General features: G+C 41.3%; 1 protein-coding gene and 2 long non-coding RNA genes across 17 annotated transcripts in view; 2 read left to right on the top strand and 1 right to left on the bottom strand.

The window, feature by feature from the left end:
• Positions 1–9,351, top strand: part of LOC134224744 (solute carrier family 35 member F3) — a 266,961-nt gene extending 257,610 nt beyond the window's left edge. For 13 of the 15 annotated variants that reach the window (XM_062704370.1, XM_062704315.1, XM_062704305.1 and 10 more), the window contains one exon: positions 7,204–9,351. In XM_062704370.1, the coding sequence (XP_062560354.1) occupies positions 7,204–7,575 (372 nt within the window). In that variant the 3' untranslated portion in view covers positions 7,576–9,351. The remainder of the gene's footprint in view (positions 1–7,203) is intronic. The other 2 variants (XM_062704397.1, XM_062704412.1) reach the window with 1 other exon arrangement.
• LOC134224842 (uncharacterized) overlaps positions 1–22,425 on the bottom strand; it is a 47,869-nt gene that overhangs the window by 3,244 nt on the left and 22,200 nt on the right. The window lies entirely within an intron of this gene.
• LOC134208316 (uncharacterized) lies at positions 18,638–19,186 on the top strand. The gene is made up of 2 exons (XR_009978614.1): positions 18,638–18,904; positions 18,962–19,186. It is a non-coding gene; the product is annotated as an uncharacterized LOC134208316 (long non-coding RNA).

Consider the following 22,425-nt stretch of genomic DNA (forward strand, 5'->3'; position numbering starts at 1 on the left):
TACGATTCGGCGGTTCGGTGGTTTTTTTGAAGGACTCGCCTTGAGGAGTCTCGCCGGGATACAAATCTTGCCTCTTCGCATGCAGGTGAAACTTTTTGCCTGCTTGGCGCTTAAGCGAAGTGGTTACTCCAACCGATTCGGACGGCGAAGCTAGCCGACCGTTACAGCGGAAGGGAACGAAAACGACACAGCTACGGAAAATGGCCTTTAAATTTAAATAACAAAAATTAAAAACAAATCGTCACCCTGCAAACACGGAGTTTCAGGCGCATTTTTGTTGTGTGTGACCTTGATTGTTCCAAAAGTGCCTGTGTTTAAATTGCAATTTGTAATGAATAAAGTAAACTTAGGAGAATTTTTGGATCTTTTCTCAAGGTGTGGATTCTGGGGTTTGTCAAGGTTGGTTCTCTGGGACATCGAGTCGCGATGGTGTAATTACTGCCGAAGAGGAGCGCTCGGCAAGGTCGTTGAGCTTACTCTGCATATCAGAGCGCCGATGCGCAAGGAGTGCAACGTCATCAGCCAATTCGAAATCGTTTAGGTGCTTCATGGTTATAGGCTGCCATAACAGCCCGCGGTTTGGTTCACGGTCAATCGCATCTACCAGAATCTCATCGATTACGATGAGGAACAGTAACGGTGATAGAATACATCCTTGCCTCACACCAGCTACGACCCGGATAGGGTCGGAGAGGACCCCATTGTGCAGCACTCTACACGAAAAGGCCTCGTACTGTGCTTCGATGAGGCCGATGATTTTCTCTGGAAGCACCGTGCGTCTCAGGGCGCCCCACAAATTCTCGTGATTGAGACGGTCGAAAGCTTTTTCGTAGTCAATGAATACCAAGTAAAGGGATTCTTGAAATTCGTTGACCTGCTCCAGAATTATGCGGAGCGTGACAATATGGTCCACACAGGATCTTACGGCACGGAATCCGGCCTGCTGCCGCCGGAGAGTCGCATCGATCTTCTCCTGAATCTGGGCTAGAATAATTTTGCACAGAACTTTGAGAACGGTACACAGCAACATAATGCCCCGGCAGTTATCGCATACAGTCAGGTCACCTTTTCTGGGCACCTTCACTAAGATACCTTGCATCCAGTCGACCGGGAAAGTTGCGGTGTCCCAGATATTACGAAATAAACGATGCAGTAGTTGAGCGGATTTCATGGGGTCAGCTTTGAGCATCTCGGCTGATATGCGATCGACCCCTGGGGCTCTAAAGAATGTGCACAGCAAAAAGTAGTCACCGAAAATTGCTCAACACAGTTTTGTCAGTGCACACAATGGTAATACCAACACCACAATATGAAGATAAATGTATGTGTTAAATGGTAAAAATGTCTATCCCAAAATGCCTTTGTTGCACTGAAAAATGGCGTCGAATCAATAACACATGCGCGAACTCATTTTGCACAGAAGGTGGAAAATCCGGGTATGTCACACGGCGACATTGCAAAGTCGTTGAATATCGCTAAATCCGGGATATCTGTTTTATACCTCGATGCAAAGGGGAGGATTCGCAGAACATTTTAGGCAGAAAAAAACTGTCGTAGCTCCAAAAAAATTTCTCGTATGGGAAGCAATATGTGACTGCGGTCTCAGAAGCGACATTTTCGTTACAATCGGTACAATAAATTCACAAATGTACGTTGATGAATGTCTGAATAAACGATTCTTGCCATTTATTCGGAAACATTAAGGTACAGTGCTGTTCTGGCCAGGTCTAGCATCTTGTCACTACGGAAAACTGGCTCAAAACAGGTACGCTGCTAATAGCGTTAATATTGACCCGAAGAAGTCCAACCCCCCAAATTCGCCGGAGCTTCATCCAATCGCAAAGTACTGGGCCCTGGTTAAAAGGAATCTCTAAGAAACGAATAATTTAACAAATGATGGGAAAACCTTCAGACGTAACTGGCAAAAGGCTGCCAAATTAGTGTCGGATGTTACCGTGCAAAAGCACATGAATGGTTTCAAGAGAAAGGTACGGGCATTTGCATACAAAGCATCAAATGCACTGAATTAATTAAGTATTACAATTGTACTTTGATTCTCTATGAAATAAACGTTATATTGCTGATTTTTCTTTAAATTCCTTCCTGTAACATTATGTTTACGGTGACCACTTTTTGCTGTGCACATTAGAGTGATTCAAATTTTGACTTTTTTGCCCCCCTATGCTTAAACGATTGCATTTGCCTTTTTATTAACCCACCTAAATTTTTAGCTAATTTGGATGTAAATTGAATGAGCACGCGCGGTTTGAAGTTTGTATGAAAATTGCTATGAAAACAATAACTTTCATGGAAAACCGTTCCCCAGCGCTTCCCATTAAGCTCACCCAACCAGCGGATGGCAGATTTTTATACAGTTCTGCATAAGAACCTTACAGAAACTGTATAATAATTGGGCATATACAATTTCGGAAGATTTTAATACAATTATTGTATTGAAATAATACAGATTTGTATTATTTTAATACAATATTTGTATAAAAAGCTTACAGAATTGTATATGTCCAGATTTTATACAATAATTGTCAGATTTGTTTTTTGGGTGCTCTAACAACATATGAGTACATCGGCAACATAAGAAATTTTACAAGGAAACAGGTCGTCTTTGTTGTGAAACTATTTGAAGCTCACAAGAAAGCTATTAAGGAAATACTGAACCGTGGGAAATTCAATTTAACACGTAAAAGAATAACATCAATATCAATAATGAGCATTTTTGTTTTCTTCATAACTTTGCTTCCAAATGAGAAATCGCTTCGCAACAACAACTGCCTTTCAGCTTGAGAAGTATTCTGTGTAGGCAATGTGTTGATAATATTTAAATAGTTCATCGGCCACCTCACAGAACGGTCTTCCACATAAGGGTCACTTTTCACAGTAATTTCCATACAAACTTCAAATGACGTGTGCACAGTCAAATTACATCCAAAATTGCTAAAAATTTAGGAAGATTGTTAGAATGGCAAATGCAATCGTTTAAGCATCGGGGGGCAAAAAAGTCAAAATTTGAATCACTCTAGTGCACATTCTTTATTCGATTTCATGCTTTGGATGGCTGTTTGAATCTCTAGCAGTGATGGAGCTTCGGTATTGACGCGTGTTATTCGTCGGATCCTAGGCAGATCATGCCGAGGTGGTGATGGTCTGGCTGGCACTTGAAAAAGTTGTTCGAAGTGCTCGAACCAGCGTTTCAGCTGGTCAGTTGGGTCGGTCAATAACTGATCATTCGCGTCTTTCACAGGCATCGTTGCATTCATCTTCCCCCCGCTGTAGCTGTACCCCCTTAGACAATTTTAGTGTTTCAAAAAAGTCAAACTTTGACCGCTTTGGTCAAATCCGAAGCCCGATTGAGCTCAAATTTTGCATGGGGACATTTTTTGAGTAGATGAAACTGTTGAGCACTACCCGGTGTTGAAATTCGATGGTCTTTTTTTCCATGCATTCAATAAGGTACCAGTCAAAACGATTAATGCAAAAGATGGCGTTTTTTCAATGGTAGTAAAATCGAAATTTCATCACTATTAGGCTACTAATCAGTGCAAACTAAGTGCAGAGGATAATCTTTTCACCTCATACTTCATTCCTTATCACTACTTTCTTCTAAAACACCACAATTTTCCATAAATTTGCAAAATACTTGATTTTCCCATACATTTTATCGATTTCCAACTACCATTCTTCCATGAGCTCATGGTGAAAATTGTGAAAATCTCAGAACATAGAGTAGCAGGCTTAACAACACAGATAGAAACGCCGGTATCGCCACTCAGTGACGAGTACTGTAAACAAGGTGCACGGAAGGTCGTTGTCTACACTTTTTACGGCTGCTGCGCCCTGGAAGTAAATGTCATCGAAGTAAACAGTCGGTCCCTTATTGGCACTCTAACCTGCATTCATAGTATTTTTCTGTACAGTCCTGGGGGGGCGTTTACCTTGTTAGGATGACCGGCGGAAAGTTTCCGAAACGCTCGGAGGGCCTTTCTTCTCGCCTTTACCACACGACGCGTCCGACCACCAACGTATAGCTTTTCGTCCTGGCCGAGTGCTAGTTTGTGGTATGAAGGCAACGGCAGCATCGAAGACGATTTTGGTGAATAGGACGAGACCAGTGGCATTCTAGCTAAAATTCCGCTTGAGGCTCTTTCAAATCATTCCAACAACACTAATACACCTGCTGGTATAAATTGCAATATTGACACTATCAGACGAGAGATGGCGATGCTGCGTATTTATATCAATGTGATTTTGCATATACAGCAGTGACAACTGTTGTTGAATGGCGTAAGTTATGAATGTTTCTTTTGTATACTCTAGGTGGAGAGCAGACATAAAGAAATTTGTAGTAAACCGCTCGAGTTTAGTATGGAACTGTAATCAGATCTCATTTATTGTTTAAAGTTACAAAATGCAATAAGGGTATAAAAAATCAGAAAAATGTTTGTAGCTTTTCTACCTAGGTCACATATCGCTGTGATGCGTAGTTAGTGAGAACGGGCCATTTGTCCATACAAGAAAATTAATTTTACTACAAATGTTGTGGCGCCATCTCTTTCAACCAGCACCTTTGGCCTTGTCCTATTCCGTTCAAATTCGTAGACAGTGACCGAAATCGGAGAACGATGGCGGTGGCCGGGTGGCCGTTAAAGAATGTGGGCAAACCGTTGTCCGCGTTCTCGAAAGATTTGAGAAGAGCGATACCCTACACAGATAGAAAAAATCACTGGAATTTACACTAAAAATCATGCACATAAATGGAACATCATCATTAGCGTAATTCCACGCGTGATATAGCCTAAATGTATACAATATTTAACGTGAATCATCAATGTTGCTTGCAAGTTGTACGCAAACTTGTTAAGAGGAGAGAACCGTTTAAGCGTAGAATAGCGTAGATTTCCGCATCTCTAGTTTTACGCGATGTTTACTTTCCACAATTTTTTGCTGTGTAGGGATCAGACCTGGAGTCACCCCGTGCGTGCATTTTCCCCATGGGGAGGATGGGAAGGGTGTTAATAATATCGCTTACCTTTCTCTCGATGCCCGGTAGAGAGCCACAGGGTAAGTAGAGATTTACCACGCTGACTTGGTAACTACCTCGGAGACGGACTCCGACAGCTGGAAGGTCTTCGTCGAGCTGAAGTACATCGTACGGAATATCCCGAAGGACTCCTATCGCCACTTGTACTTTCCAATAGAGAGGTCCATGGAGTTGAGTACAACACGATTGACATCCTGAAAGCCAATAATGCACGGCTAGCTGTCGTGCGTAAGCATTTCTAGTTTGGGAAGGTTGTTACAGAAGCCGTTGATGTTCCACTGGAGACAGAGATGGACCTCCAGCGGAAGAGTATGGGTAGGAAAGCGAGCAAGCGTGCTACCATGGTCCGAACCAGTGGAAGGGAGGGGCGAATCGTTTGATGTACCACTCGTATTGTGCTGGTCAAAGGGGAAGAAACCAGGTGATGCATTGAGTTGTTGTTCCCCGGAAGCAACCGGAGAGGTGCCATAATCGATGGGAAACTCGTGCATGGTCAGATTTGTATGTATTCTGGACCCAGTGAGAGGGTCGGAAATGGGAGATTGGTCTGTTGTAGTGCCTGGGATGCTGGGTCTGTAGGACTTATTGCCTGGGTTGGTGTTCTCGAGGCGCCCGGGACATATCACCTGAAATAAGATTCTCAGGGTGCCCGGAAAAATCTAGCTTCTTCAATTTTAATTATTGTTCGGTTGGTCGGTTCTCGATGGCTTGTCTCCCACATCGTCCATGGAGAAAAAATGATGCGTGTCCCGAGCACGCCCAACGGAAAACGGTTGACTCCTTCGAAGTCCTCCGAAGATGCAGCGGCTTGGAACATTGCGCTTGACAGTTTGGCTTGCGGAGGGAAAGTGCGTCCCTCTTCCGGCTATCCCCGGGCGCCGGAGAGTATTCCTCAGTTCTGGTGTGAGAAAGACATTCGCACTGGCAGGCGGTTACCAAGGGTATCTAGACAGGCTCTTCTTGCTTAACATCCCGGTTTTATCAAAATCGGATTATTCTACACAGTTATGATGACAAAATTTTGCCTATCGCAACGTTTTTGTCTGAGCCCTGTATATTTAAACCAGATTCAAATTTGAGGCAACACGATTGTGACTCCTCAGTTTATCAGTCAAATTTTTCTACAATTATTAGTCGTATGGGTTTGGAAGGTAGATACAATGTATAATATTAAGAACGTCTATAAATTACATATCGCTTGGAAAGGGGGTGATCCTCAGAAAGGAGCAAGAAATGAAAATGCAATCCGAGAAGGATTGAAAATTCTTTTTTTACGTAATTAATGAATCTCACTAATGGGACTAATGTGAATATAAATAAATAAATGTACGAACTGCTGAGAGCTGCAAGACTAGATTGTGGCGAATCTAGGAAATTAATGGCTCGAAAAAAGGTTATACCACATAATCTGCATTGGCTTTGAATCCTCTGTCTTATTTTGAAGATGGTAGGTTGCCTTATTTGTTCCGCTCACTGCTATTGAGAATAGACAAAACTCAATTAGTCTCGATATACGCTTTGGTAAAACTTGCATTCCTTGGGGTCTCCAGTAGCCTTGTGAGCAAAGGCGTAGGATTGCCAATCCGGGGATGGCGAGTTCGATTCTTGGTCCGGTCTAGGATGTTTTCGGGTTGGAAACATTCTCGACACCCTGGGCATAGTGTATCCATTGTACTTGCCACACAAGATACATACTCATGCAATGGCGGGCATAGAAAAGCTTTCAATTAATAACTGAGGAAATGCTAATAGAATACTAAGTTGAAAAGCTAGGCCAAGTTCCAGTTGGAATGTAGAGCCATTGAAGAAGAAGAAAACTTGCATTTCACAGCAATTCGCAGCAAATCATTTAGAGTTGTCGAAAGTGTTTCTGGAATTCGTTGACTCACCAAGGCCCGTAGCATCACCTCTTCGGGACTTCTTTATACCGAATTTGAAAACACCAAAAATTGTCCACTAAAATAACCCAAAACAATAAATCGACGTTTAGCTTAGGCAAGAATGTTGTTCATGGCTATTCTCATTTTATTCTAATCACTTCAACAAATCTTCGGCCCAGGGCCTCCACAAGTTTGAAATGTCGCATCTCCATCAATAGTTACCCTATTACTAACCAAGACCAACCTCTTCTAATCATTCCGTTACAGATGGGGTCGACATACGCGAAGCGGAGCTCCTTCTCAGCATCGCGACGTCATCGACTATCGGACGGGCTACATTCGATCGCATCTTCGCTCTCCCTCTGGCCGGGTGAGATGACCGCCGAGCAGTACCAGTACCAACAGCAGCCGCAGCAACAGCAGCACATGCATCACTTTCAGCACTACATTCGCAGCGACTATGGCAGCGATAGCGTTAGTTTGAACGCCAAACTGCGGCACTACTCGCTAACGGAGACGACCAACTTCGGCGGGCGGAGGATCTACGGCGGTGCGGGTGGATTCAGCTCGTCGATGGCCACGCCGTCGTCCGTCCGGCAGATCAACGGCCGAAGTAGTTCGTATGGTTCGCTGCAGTAGGTGACCTACTGTAGAGCTGACGAGTTTGGAAAGACTTTGGAATTCGGAATGTGATAGTTTTTTTTTATAAAATTATTATCAATGTCTTGTTAGTTTTTGAGAAATTTGAAAAAAAAATCTTTATTAAAGAGGCTTACAGCCCTAGGCTGGCTCATCTCTGAGGGAGAAAAAATATAATTTATGATGTTCAATAACAAAAATATTCTAGCATGAGTTTAATTTTTGTAACATAACTGTTTCATAAATTTAACGAACGAAAAAAAATCTGCTCTTTTTCTACATAAGAATAAGTTTACTTCTTTGCTTTATAGAAGCGGTCTAATCTACGGAAACTTGGTTTAAGTGGTTTTCAAACACATCAACTTCAATGATGATCTGATTTTACGCAGCTTTATTCAAAAATACAAAATCTTTGATTCGAATACTTTACAAAACTAATTTGTGAACAGACCAAACTTCCTAACATATTTGAGGCAATCCCGGTATGTAATATGGTAAATTTTTGCATCATCAATTAAGTTGTCAAACACAATTCACAAACAAAAGCAGCCAAATCAAACATGATGGAACCAGAACATTACCAGGATTTTTTTTCCAAATGGGCATAATTAATTCTGACCTTGATTTTCGGAATGGCGATTGTGTTCTATTTTGATCAACTAATGTACCAAACAGAAAGAATATATTGCGATCTATCTGGAAGTAACGTCAGTGAAATGAAATATGCTGAACAGAGAGAGTATGAGTCTTTTCACATTTCAATGTCAAATACAGTTATGCCTATTTGAAAAAAGTTCCTAGATTACGTCTTTTAATTGATTATTTTTTAAAACCTGGACAAATATCGGAGGCCAAAATAATTCACCTGAATAAAAGTTACTTCTTTACTAATGCATTCTAAAGAAGTAGTTTTGCGGAAGCACAGCCATGAATGCCCAGTTCATCCGGTGAAACCATAAAATTACACTTTAGAAAACTGCAGCACTCTCAAAAAATATTTCATGAATTTTCAGAGTAATGTGACACACCTTGCGATAACATTTTAAACTAGAATAGGAATGGCACACATTTTGGCCACAAGTGATAGAGCATCGTCGAAAATATTCTGATAAATAATACTCAAAACGTATTTAGAAAATTATAGATAAAACTTGGACGCCATTCTTATTATAATGCTTGGAATTCATATTTCATATTACCGAATTACAATTATCAGAAGAAAAACTATTATTTGTCATCCTGTAAATTGAACTCGAAAATAACATCAACGCGAATTGAGGTGTACACAAACAAACAAATATAACGAAAAACTTTAAAACACGCATTGTAACCGTAACAATCAAATCTTTTATGAACATGTACTTATACGAACCAGAAAGTAGCGTCAAAAAACGAAAAGAACACTAACCGCTCTGTTTTTACTAAAAAAAATACATTTGATAGCTAATTCTAGTAAACAATAATCACTAAATGAAAGAAAAACTCACAAAAATAGAATCGTTCAATTTTTAGACTTTAGCACTTAACGGTGGGACAAGGTCGCGGATGGGAATGTGTGAGTTGTAAAATGTGTCATCATATTAAAAAAAATACCGAAAAAGAAAACGAATAACGAATAGAGAATAAATGATATAAGAGGATGTGTTATTGTTGCATTACGTGTCGGTAGTCTGTATGGTGTTTAAATGGATATTTGAGTTAAAAACAGTGATGTTGACCCGTGAATTGATATGTTAGAAAAGGACTTTTGCAATAAAAGTGATACACTATCTCATAGCCAAATTCCTCAAGTTTTAAATGATGATGTTTTCAATTACTTGTTGATGACATAACAGAAATAAGAGCCCTGAATTAACCACCTAGATTTACCTCAATTGGCCCCTATGTGATCTTAACCCTTATCCTTTCTTGATACTTTTTAGGCACTAAATCAAGACTTCAAAAAATCATAACTCCTTTGATTCTCAACCGATTTTGACGATTCACCTACCAAACGAACCGGTTAGGTCTCTAGTTTTCAAACCTGGGAAGAGAAACTCCGGGTCGAGTGGGGTACCTTTTTTTCTCAAATCAAATGACCCTGCTAAAAGTCTTAAAACTAATTTTTTGGTGTGTCCTACTTCATGAAATCACGAGACATGTTCAGCCTTTTCCAAGGTTCCTTGGTGGGTGTGGACAGGTTCTGCAGCATTCCGGGGCCCCGGTTCCCCCGGGTAAGTGTCCACTTTTCGATTTGATCCGAAACCCATTTTGCGACATCTCAAACTTCATGATTTAACGAAACGAGCTCAACAAATTCTAATTTGAGGTACATGTGTGGTTCTGGTCAGGTTGCGCTGCATTCCAGGAACCTATTTCCCCCGAGGAAGTGGCCACTTTTCGATTTGATACGAAACCCATTTTGTGACGTCTCAATCTTCATGATTTTGCGAAACGAGTTAAATAGAGTCTAATTTGAGGCATCTGAGTGGTGCTGGTCAGGTTCAGTAGCATTTCAGGAACCTAGTTCCCCGGGGAAGTGGCCACTTTTTTAAGTGATCTGAAATCCATCTTGCGACATCTCAAACTTCGTGATTTCGCGAAACGAGCTCAAGAGAGTCTATTTTGAGGTACCTGAACGGTGTTCATCAGGTCCCGTGGCATTCCAAGAACCTGGTTCTCCCGGGGATGTGGTCATTTTTTAATGTGAACCGAACTGAACAATATTACGACGTCTCAAATTTAATGATCTCGCGAAACGAGCTCAGAGTCTATTACGAACGCAGGTTTGCCGACGTTTCCCATTATGCCGGTAACCTGGTGCCCTCGGGGATGAAGAAACTGCTTTATGTATTATGAATGCTCAATCATGTAGTCTGTAACATCTCGTTGTTCATGACATGAAACGAAACATGAAATTCTAATATGTTGTACATGCTCTCGAATATTTTGAGAAACTTTGTTCTTCTGGATAGTTTCCACTTTGATACGACACAAGTTTGATACGATACAGGATGGGTTTTAAAATGCATCAAAAATTGCTCGGTAAACCAGATTCCCTGAATGCCACGGAACATAACATACACCACTCAAGTGAAAATGTCTTGTGAAACCATGAAATTTATCGCGAGATGGGTTTACGATCAATACAAAAAGGGATCACTTCCCTGGTGGAACCAGGTTTCAGGGATGTCCCGTTTCGCGAAATCATGAAGCACTCAGGTACCTCAAATTAGACACTAAGCTCGTTTCGCAAAATCATGAAGTTTGAAACGTCGCAGGATGGGTTTCGGATCAAAACGAAAAGTGGCAACTTCCCCGGGTGAACCAGGTCCCCGGAATACCACGGAGCCTGACCAGCACCAATCAGGTACCTCAAATTAGACTCTATTGAACTCGTTTCAAAAAATTATTAAGTTTGAGACGTCGCAAGATGGGTTTGGGATCAAATCGAAAAGTAGTCACTTCCCCGGGGGAACCAGGTCCCCGGGATGCCACGAAGCCTGACCAGCACCACTCAGGTACCTCAAATTAGACTCTATTGAGCTCGTTTCGCGAAATCATGAAGTTTGAGACATCGCTAGATGGGTTTCAGATCATTTCAAAAAGTGGCCACTTCCCAGGGAGAACTATGCTCCTGGAATGCCACTGAACCTGACCAGCACCACTCAGATACCTCAAGTTAGACTCTATTGGACTCGTTTCTTGAAATTATTAAGTTTGAGAGGTCACAAGATGGGTTTCGGATCAAACCAAAAAGTGGCCACTTCCCCGGAGGAACCAGGTCACCGGGATGCCACGAAGCCTGACCAGCATCACTCAGGTACCTCAAATTAGACTCTTTTGAACTCGTTTTGCGAAATTATGAAGTTTGAGACGTCGTAAGATGCGATTCGGATCAAATCGAAAAGTGGCCCCTTCCCCGGGGGAACCAGGTCCTCGGTATGCATCGGAACCTGACCGTAACCACTCAGGTACCTCAAGTTAGACTCTATTGAGCCCGTTTCGCGAAATCATGAAGTTTGAGACGTTGCAAGATGGGTTTCGGATCAAATCAAAAAGTGACCACTTTCCCGGGGGAACCAAGTACCCGGAATGCAACGGAACCTGACCAGAACCACATAGGTACCTCAAATTAGACTCTATTAGGCTCGTTTTGCGAAATCATGAAGATTGAGACGTCGCAAGATGGGTTTCGGATCAAATCGAAAAGTGGCCACTTCTCCGGGGGAACGAGGTCCCCGGATTGCCACGGAACCTGGCCAGCATCACTCAGGTACCTCTAATTAAACTCTATTGAACTCATTTCGCAAAATGATGAAGTTTGAGACGTCGCAAGATGGGTTTCGGATCAAATCGAAAAGTGACCACTTCCCCGGGGGAACCAGGTCCCCGGAATGCTGCAAAACCTGTCCAGACCCACCAAGGAACCTTGGAAAAGGCTGAGCATGTCTCGTGATTTCATGAAGTAGGACACACCAAAAAATTAGTTTTAAGACTTTTAGCAAGGTCATTTCTCAAATCAAAAGAAAAGGTAACCCACTCGACCCCGGAATTATTACTCTTCCCAGGTTTGAAAACTAGAGACCCAACCGGTTTGTTTGGTAGGTGAATTGTCAAAATCGGTTGCGAATCAAAGGAGTTATGATTTTTTGAGGTCTTTTTTTAGTGCCGAAAAAGTAAATAAAAAGAGAGAAAAAAAAACAATTGACTAGTATCCAATATCCGTACGTAATTCACAAATTCAAAATCATCCTAATTCAAATTTGAATCCAAATATTCCAATCCTACATTTCATACCATTTTCCAATCCGATACTCAAATCCAATGTATGAACCCGAAGTGCAAATCCGATATTCCTATTTTATGAACAAAGTTTTAATGCCAAACCAACATTATAACGTTTTCATAATGGAACACCAAAATTATATCATATAAAGTACTCAAGTTTTTTTTAACCTCTTCATCTGCATTGCAACTGATTCTTGGTCTACTATTTACGTGTTCTATAGCATTTCCATAGTAAATAATTGAATGTTTTATTTATCCCTGTCATTGCATGATTATGTATCTTGATACAGTTTTTATTTTTCATATTCATATCCAATTATCACAAGTAATATTCTAATCTTTCAAATACAATCTCTAACTTATAACCAATAGTTGATTTTAATCTAATAACCAAGTTAATTTCAGTTTTTAAATCTAACTATCATGTTACCTCTCTTATTATCAAAATCAAATGTTTCATATAAGTAAAACCAATATCAAAAACAGAACAGAACAGAACACCTTCGACAACACAAACAGAAAACCGATAAGAAAACAAATCATTTATTCCGAAAACAAATCATGTTAAGTCGAAACAGATAAGAATAACAAATCATTCAATCTGGTATCTTCGACGCTACAAGTGAAAACCGATGAGAAAACGAATCATTTGAATCATTTGCTTCGTTTAAGTCAAAGCGATGAGAAAACAAATAACTTGTTTCGGGGCACTTCCAGAGCGTCTTCGACGTCACAAGCCAGAACCAATGGGCAAATCATTTAATCCGGCGTTCTACCACAGCAGCTTCGACATCGCATATCGAAACTCTTCCAGAGCGCCTTCAACTTTTTAACCCTTATGCGGCCGACGGGATACCCGTGTTCCTTTTTCAAATTCAAGTGGTGATATTTCAATGAATTTTCATAGCTGAAAGCTGAAACTCGGTGACATCTAAGAACTCCATAAAATGTAGCATCTGTGAGAAAATCACGTTGATACAGTGAGGAGGGACGTGGGGAGGGGCATCTGATTTTTTTACCACGTGGATGGCCGTCAGGGTACCCGTGTTCCCATAAATTGATATTTTCATAACTTTAGCAATTTTCAACCGATTTGGATAATTTTGACAGTTTTGGAAACAGAAACTCATATACTTTTTGCCCATTGTCAAGGATTACAGCTTTTGTTCATGGTTATACAAGAAATCTTTGAAGTAAGGCTTAAGAGTCTACACACGTAACTGAAGATTATCAACCAGTTTCAATTATATTACATGCTCATTGCGCTTCTTAGAATAGTCGGTGTTCACAGTATATATTCTGGGTCTCCAAAACCCCTAGGAGTAAGGCCTAAGTCATCCAAAAAATCCCTGGAATAAGATCTTATGGTCTGCTAACGTAACCAAAGGTATATCGTGCAAATTCAAAAACGGTACATGCTCTTTATGATGCTTAGCATATAATGCTTTCACAGTATATGTTCCGGGTCATCCAATGACCTTTTCTTAAAACATGTTTGCATTCCAAGTAGTTCTTGTTGCTGTCATTGATTCCAGGTAGTCTACGAACTCCATACAGTCAAGGTCTTTGGATCAATCTCCGTAATGGAGGCAGTTAACGAAGAATAAACAAGTTGCGTGACCCCTTCTTGGTATATATTTGTATTCTTAGTAGTTCTTGTTGTTGTCGTGGGCTCCAGGTAGTCTACGAACTCCATAGAGTCAAGATCTGTGGATCAACCTCAGTAACGGAGGCAGTTATTGAAGAATAAACAAGTTGTGTGACCCCTTCTTGGTATTTGTTTGTATTCCAAGTAATTCTTGTTGTTGTCATTGGTTCCAGGTAGTCTACGAACTCCATAAATTCAAGGTCTGTGGATCAACCTCCGTAATGGAGGCAGTTAATGAAGAATAAACATGTTGCGTGACCCCTTCTTGATATATATCTGTTTTTCATGTAGTTCTTGTTGTTGTCGTGAGTTCCAAGTAGTCTACGAACTCCATACAGTCAAGGTCTTCGGATCAATCTCCGTGATGGAGGCAGTTATCGGAGAATAAACAAGGTGTATGATCTCTTCTTGGTATATGTTTGTATTCCAAGTAGTTCCTGTTGTTGTCGTGAGTTCCAGGTAGTCTATGAACTCCACACAGTCAAGGTCTTCGAATCACTCTCCGTAATGGAGGCAGTTATCCGAGAATAAACAAGTTGTGTGACCCCTTCTTGGCATAAGTTTGTATACTAAGTAGTTCTTGTTGTTGTCGTGGGCTCTAGGTAGTCTACGAACTTCATAGATTCAAGGTCGGTGAATTAACCTCCGTAATGGAGGCAGTTATTGATGAATAAACATGTTTTGTGACCCCTTCTTGGCATATGTTTGTTTTTCATGTAGTTCTTGTTGTTGTCGTGAGTTCCAGGTAGTCTACGAACTCCATACAGTCAAGGTCTTCGGAACAATCTCCGTAATGGAGGCGTTTATCGAAGAATAAACAAGTTGCGTGACCCCTTCTTGATATATGTTTGTATTTCATGTAGTTCTTGTTGTTGTCGTGAGTTCCAGGTAGTCTACAAACTCCATACAGTCAAGATCTTCGAATCAATCCCCGTAATGGAGGCAGTTATCAAAGAATAAACAAGTTGCGTGACCCCTTCTTGGTATATGTGTGTATTCCAAGTAGTTCTTGTTGTTGTAGAGGACTCCAGTTAGTCTACGAACTCTTGGTATATGTTTGTATTCCAAGTAGTTCTTGTTGTCGTGGGCTCCAGGTAGTCTACGAACTCCATAGATTCAAGGTCTGTGGATCAACCACCGTAATAGAGGCAGTTATTGAATAATAAACAAGTTGTGTGACCCCTTCTTGGTATATGTGTGTATTCCAAGTAGTTCTTGTTGTTGTCGATGACTCCAGGTAGTCTACGAACTCCATAGAGTCAAGGTCTGGGGATCGACCTCAGTAACGGAGACAGCGTTTGAAGAATAAACAAGTTTTGTGACCCCTTCTTGATATATGTTTGTATTCCATGTAGTTCTTGTAGTTGTCGTGAGTTCCAGGTAGTTTACGAACTCCATACAGTCAAGATCTTCGGATTAATCTCCGTAATGGAGGCAGTTATCGAAGAATAAACAAGTAGCGTGACCCTTTCGTGGTATATGTTTGTATTCCAAGTAGTTCTTGTTGTTGTCGAGGGCTCCAGGTAGTCTACGAACTCCATAGAGTCAAGGTCGGTGGATCAACCTCCGTAACGGATGCAATTATTGAAGAATAACTGGGAAGGACGGAAGGTAGATGTTTTCTTCCAATACCTTTTCCGAACTTAATCTATCACATGTTGTGCATACGCATAATCGAGTTTCAGACATAGTAATTAATTTCCACTCCAGGTGGCTCAATACCCGGAACATAGGCAATTAACTTTGAATGTACTGAACTCGAAAGGCGATCTCTCTTCGCTTATGTGGTCGGGTTGGGATCTGACGCCCAGTGGCACAATCTCACACAACCCTACTTCATCGAGCGTCGTTGGTGATGAAGCAAGTGTGTAGGAGCCAGATAATACTAAATACTCATCCTTCGTGGTTGACATTGTACAAAAATATATATGAGAGAGTTAGTTCTGAGAATGTATTGCGAGAGTTCGGTTACATGCCCGGTGCTGTGAATTAGGCGGAGGACGACGGAGGTCCTCCGTAGCTTAGTAGGGAAAACAACTGTCTAGTGTACTGGATCAAACCCCACCGAAGTTCCGTAGATCAATCTCCGTAATCGAGGCAGTTATCGAAGAATAAACAAGTTTTGTGACCCCATCTTGGTATATGATTGTATTTTAAGTAGTTATTTTCATTGTCGTGGGCTCCGTAATGAAGGCAAGGCAAAATACGTGGATGGAATCCGTATTTTTTTGCCGAAATTGGGTCGAAAACGTGATAAAATCGGGTTAGGCAAAATCAGGGGTAGACAAAATCTGGGAGTGACAAAATCGGGTCCACCTCATCTGAGTGAATGTACGCATTCCTAGTACAGTAGCCGTTTGATAACTGCAAAATGTTTACTTTTCTGTTATCGAATGCCGTTCGATAACTGCAACGCACTCTAGACGTCAAACGATTGTCAATCGACGTCAGATGCAATAAAAGTGCATCTAAATGTGCAGCGCAATGCAGCTGTCATTGAGTCTGACATCAATTTGAAGTTTAGCGGTCCGATAACTGTAAAACTGTTGCAACTATGAAGGCTGGCAACACGGCTTATAGTGGATTAAACGGTGATTTCGCGCTCCGTTATTATTTGCATTTTTACTGTGAACAAACGGAGATTATTACTCAAAAAAACTTGTAAAACATTGCTTTCTTTGTGAAGATAACGCTGGTGTTATTATAATTGAACATAAAGTTGATAGTATAAACATTTTTCGTATAATTTTGTTGGCCTATTTGCTACTACTTAAACTACATTGCATGTGGAGTGATTGTGTGACTGCTGCTGCTGTTGTGTGCGATTGTTGACTACATTCGATTATATACCTGGATCTGTTTTCAATTCCTTTTTTATCGCGAGTATTCGTACTCTGTTCCGTGGCTCGAACGTTGTGATGAAAGTCTGCTCGAATTGTTCGCTGATCTAGTACGTTCTGATCGTACACTTCTAAGGTGGTTTTGCTTTGCAGGCAAGGGCCCATCCTCAATACATGACACTGTGCTCAGACAGCTTGTGTGTATATGAGGCGGCTGTGGTCGGAAAGAGGCAAATTTAATAATCGAACGGAAAGATCTATGAACGACAACAGCTGCTTGTTATGATAAGGGAGCATCCACAAATTACGTAACGCTTAGAGGGGGGAGGGGGGGTTGCCCGAAGTGTGACAACCCATACAAAAATTTTGGATGCTTCATACAAAAAGTGTGACATAGGGGGGAGGGGGGGTTGAAAATGACCAATTTTTGCGTTACGTAATTAATGGATCTTCCCTAAGTAGTATCGTGGGACCTTTAAATCTGGAAGACAGAAGACAGTCTGGTGTCTAAGGGATCGTTCAAAAATTACGTCCATCGTTTTTCGGCATTTTCAACCCCCCTCCCCCCCTCCTGTCACAAACTGTCACAAATAATTGACCCCCCCCTCCCCCTGTACGTACATGTCTCATTTATATTTTAGCGATTACTGTGGTTTATCTTTTTCGTACACTATTTTCACAATAACATAGTGAATTATGTCCCTTACTAACAGTTTGAATGTTTTTAAAATGCAAGTTGTTTCTAAAATGCTTTCAGTATTTTTTTCTTGTGGACGGACGTCACATAAGACGAACCCCCCTCCCTTCCCCTGTCACAAACTGTCACAAAACTCTGACCCCCCTCCCCCCCTCAAACCTTGGACGTAATTTTTGAACGGCCCCTAATCCATGTTGTAGTGATTCATTGGTTAGTTTGTTGTAATTTGCGTTTGTATATTGTGTTACTATTTGAGTGGTTTAAATAGAACAACAAAACAATCTTAATATCATTCATTCTATTCAGAGGTTTATTCATTGTTTTTAGAGTAATTTTAATCTGTTTGTTCCGTTCCTTTACCCTATGTGTATATTATTTAGTATTTATTAATTATTTATAGTTGCTGTATAAATTTTAAAGTTTTCTGTAAACTACTTTATAATCATAATCATTTATTTTCTTTTTAATTTTATTTTCATTTTTTAATTTGTTAATTTGTGAATTGTAGTGTTTCTCTAGATATAGTTTAACTTTCTGTGTTAGGATGGAAAATCCCACCAGTTTGTGTTCGGTTTGCATACAACCAATTCTCGATATTAATAGCTCTATTACTTGTACTTATTGTTCCATAAGTACTCACTTCAAATGCAAGAATATTTCGGCAAAAGCAAAACATAAAATGAAACAGAATACCTATTATTGTGATACAAAATGTGCTGAGCTATCTAAATGTGCAATTCAAAAGCAGGCCATAAAAACAACATTGACAACCCTGGTAAGTGCTGAAATAAAGTCCATAGTGTCTCAAATTGATAATGAAATGAAAACAGTCAGAGGGGAAATCCAGTCCGTAACTACTGCAATTGAGAAATCGCAAGATTATTTGGCTTCAAAATTTGATATGATGGTCCAGGAGCTGAATAAGTTAAAATCTGAAAATATTACTCTGCGAAAACAAATTGATGGCGGTAAGCACCAACGAGGATAATACGCCGTTCACGTATTATCCTCGATTTCCATAAGCATCAAGCGATATTATCCTTCATTTTAATCATTTTAATACCGGTATTAACTTTAATACGCCGATTTCGACGTATTAAAGATAATCCGAGATTTCCTTATTATGGCTGCGTGCGCATTAAACGATTGCACACACACCAAGGCACAGAAAAGAAACGAAACGTCAAACGAAAAAAATCATAACAACCGTCGGAACGATCGGAACAATTTCGCGGATCGGAGTTCTTTTTCATCTTTTGCGTGAGCTTGTTCGGCCGGATCCTGGATCATCGGAACCGCTGTTCACAACCCTTTCTAAGGTGCAACATGATACTCCCGTCAGTTATAATAGGATGTTACCGGGGCCACAAGAAGGTATGTTTTCTTTTTTGTGCAGAGGAAAGCTCACTCACTATGAACATTTAATTACAGAAGGCAATCATCGATAGCACCTTGATAACAACATCCAAGGGAAAAAAGTGGACGGATGGTGGACATTGTTGAAGGGTTGAGCGAGTTCCAGGAAGAACAATGATTACCTGTAGTAAGCCGATACGTGATCCGGTACTGAGTATCCGGTAGATAACCCCGAAATATGTTTCATCTCTCGCCGTATAATTTTATCATAAAAATATAAATTCGAATTGTAAACTAAAACTGAACTTCTAGTAGTGTTTCTAATAGTTAAATGAAATATTTCGAAACCAATTACTAAAAACAATGTTTAGAACTACAATCGTGTTATAACAGGCAAAAAGCCAATAATGTTGGGAAGTTTCTGGAATGACAAAGAATTGTTGAATCACATTTTGAAATTGCAGGAATTCCTAGGTTGAATTACTAAAATTAATTGATGTATAGGGTGTCGGGAATGTTTCCCACCCGAAAACATAGACCGGACCATTAATCGAACTCGGATTGACAATCCTACGGCTTTGCTCACAAGGCTAACTGAAGACCCATGCTGTAGACTCGTAATACAAATGGCTATGGAATTCTGGTGATCCCATGAATGTTTTAGGAATTGCTAAGGGAATTATGGAATTTAGTTTTCTTCTTCTTCTTCTTGGCATTACATCCCCACACTGGGACAGAGCCGCCTCGCAGCTTAGTGTTCATTGAGCACTTCCACAGTTATTAACTGCGAGGTTTCTTAGCCAGGTTTCCATTTTTGCATTCGTATATCATATCATGAGGCTAGCACGATGATACTTTTATTTTACAGGGAAGTCGAGACAATTTCAAATTCGAAAATTGTCTAGACCGGCACCGGGAATCGAACCCAGCCACCCTCAGCATGGTTTTGCTTTGTAGCCGCGCGTCTTACCGCACGGCTAAGGAGGGCCCCCAATTTATTTAGTTTTATTTAGTATTATATTTAGGAATTTAGTTTTGGAGTTCCTAAAAAAATCATCCGGGAAATCCTGAAAAACTTCTGATTTTTTAGAAGAAGAAATCTATGGAACTTCTGGAGAACTTCTTCAGTGTATCTAGGATTTTTTTTCGGAAGTTCTTGCAGAGATTTTTTTGAGTTCTACGAGAATCCCTGAAGAGAATTCCTTCTAAAAAAAATCTTTGGAATTCCATTAAAAGTCCTGAATAATTCATTTACCAATTTCTGGGAAAATTTATCGGGAATCCCTGGAGCTATTTCTGAATAGTTCCTTCGGGACTTCTTGGAGAATTCTTTCGAAAATTCCCGGAATACCGGAGATTTTTTTCGGAAATTTCTGGAGAATTCCTGATAAATTTCTTTGGGAATTCTTACATTATTCCATCGAGAATTGCTGGAAAATTATTTCGAAAGTACGTGAAAAATTATTTCAGGAGTTATTGGAGAATTCCTTCGGAGATTTCTGAAGAATTCCTTTTGAATCTCCTAGTTGACTTCTGCAGGAATTCCTTTTTCAAATTTCTGGAGAATTCCTTTGAGAGTTCCTGGCGAAATTATTGGGGAAATCTAGGAGAATTCCTTCGCGAATTCCTAATCACGATGTTCATGGTTCGAAACCAGGATACACACTTTTGAAGGAACTTAAAATATTTCATGAAATTGTCGTATGAAATGCATTCCATTATTTAAGGCTCCCCCAGACCAAAGTGATTTTATCGCCGCGACGGCGACAACTAGTCGCCGCGATTCTATCGTTGGGTCGCTGCAGGCAATGTTCTATTTACGCTTCCATACCAATGGCGACAGAATCGCTGTCGCCAAGCGATAGAATCGCGTCGCAACTGTCGCGTCGCGTGTGTTTGGGGGAACCTTTAATCGTATGAAAATCAATACATTTTCTTGTGGCGAAATTACTAAAGAGAATCGTATGATAGTCTTACGACCAGTATCCTCAGTGTATACACTGAGCTTTCCCGATGTATTCTTTATGGGAAATTCCTTTGGCGGAATTTTTGCAGCAATCCGTTCGGACTTTCTGGAGAATTCATCGTTCCCTCAGTTCCCCCAGGAATTTATTCTGAAGTTTCTTCAAAAATGTACATATTCGACAGTTCCTTAGAAATTCATCCTGCTGTTTCTTCAGGAATTCGCTCTGGAGTTTCTTCATGAATTATTCCTGGAGTTCCTTCCGAAATTCATCCTATGAAGGAGGAATTCATGCTGAAGTTTCTCAAGGAATTCATCCTGGAGATCGTAAAATTTGTCATAGAGGTCCTCAAAATGTTTCTCCTGGAATTCACCTTGGAGTTCTTTTTAGAGCTCCTCATGGAGCTCTACTTGAAATGCATCCTGGCATCTCTCTAGGAATTCATCCAGGAATTTCTCCAAGCAGTCATTTTGGAATTCCTCAAGGAATTAATGCTGGAGTTTCTACATGAATTCCTTCTGAACTGTTTCCTAGCAAATCCTACTTGAGTTCCTTCAGTTCATCCAAGAGTTCCTCCGGGAGTTCATCCAGGAGTTCCTCCGGGAGTTCATCCAGGAGTTCCTGCGGAAGTTCGTCCAGGAGTTCCTCCGGGAGTTCCTCTGGGAGTTCCTCCAGAAGTTTCTCCGAGAGTTCCTCCGGGAATTCCTCCAGGAGTTCCTCCGGGAATTCCTCCGGGAGTTCCTCCAGGAGTTCCTCCGGGAATTCCTCCGGGAGTTCCTCCGGGAATTCCTCCGGGAGTTCCTCCGGGAATTCCTCCGGGAGTTCCTCCGGGAATTCCTCCGGGAGTTCCTCCGGGAATTCCTCCGGGAGTTCCTCCGGGAATTCCTCCGGGAGTTCCTCCGGGAATTCCTCCGGGAGTTCCTCCGGGAATTCCTCCGGAATTTCCGCCGTGAATTCCTCCGGGAGTTGCTCCAGAAGTTTCTCCGGGAGTTCCTCCTGGAATTCCTCCGGGAGTTCCGCCGGGAGTTCTTCCGGGAGTTCTTCCGGGAATTCCTCCGGGAGTTCTTCCGGGAATTCCTCCGGGAGTTCTTCCGGGAATTCCTCCGGGAGTTCTTCCGGGAATTCCACCGGGAATTCCTCCGAGAATTCCTCCGGGAGTTCCTCCGGGAATTCCTCCGGGAGTTCCTCCGGGAATTCCTCCGAGGGTTCCTCCGGGAATTCCTCCGGGAGTTCATGCGGAAGTTCCTCCGGGAGTTCATGCGGAAGTTCCTCTGGGAGTTCCTCCGGGTGTTCCTCCAGGAGTTCTTCCCTGAGTTCCCAGAGGAACTTCCGGAGGAACTCCCGGAGGAACTTCCGGTGGAACTTCCGGAGGAACTTCCGGTGGAACTTCCGGAGGAACTCTCGGAACGTACGAACTTCCGGAGAAACTCCCGGAGGAACTTCCGGAGGAACTCCCGGAGGTACTTCCGGAGGAACTTCCGGAGGAACTCCCGGAGTAACTTCCGGAGGAACTCCCGGAGTAACTTCCGGAGGAACTCCCGGAGTAACTTCCGGAGGAACTCCCGGAGTAACTTC

Source organism: Armigeres subalbatus, chromosome 1, assembly GCF_024139115.2.
Source record: "Armigeres subalbatus isolate Guangzhou_Male chromosome 1, GZ_Asu_2, whole genome shotgun sequence".
Lineage (NCBI taxonomy): Eukaryota > Metazoa > Arthropoda > Insecta > Diptera > Culicidae > Armigeres > Armigeres subalbatus.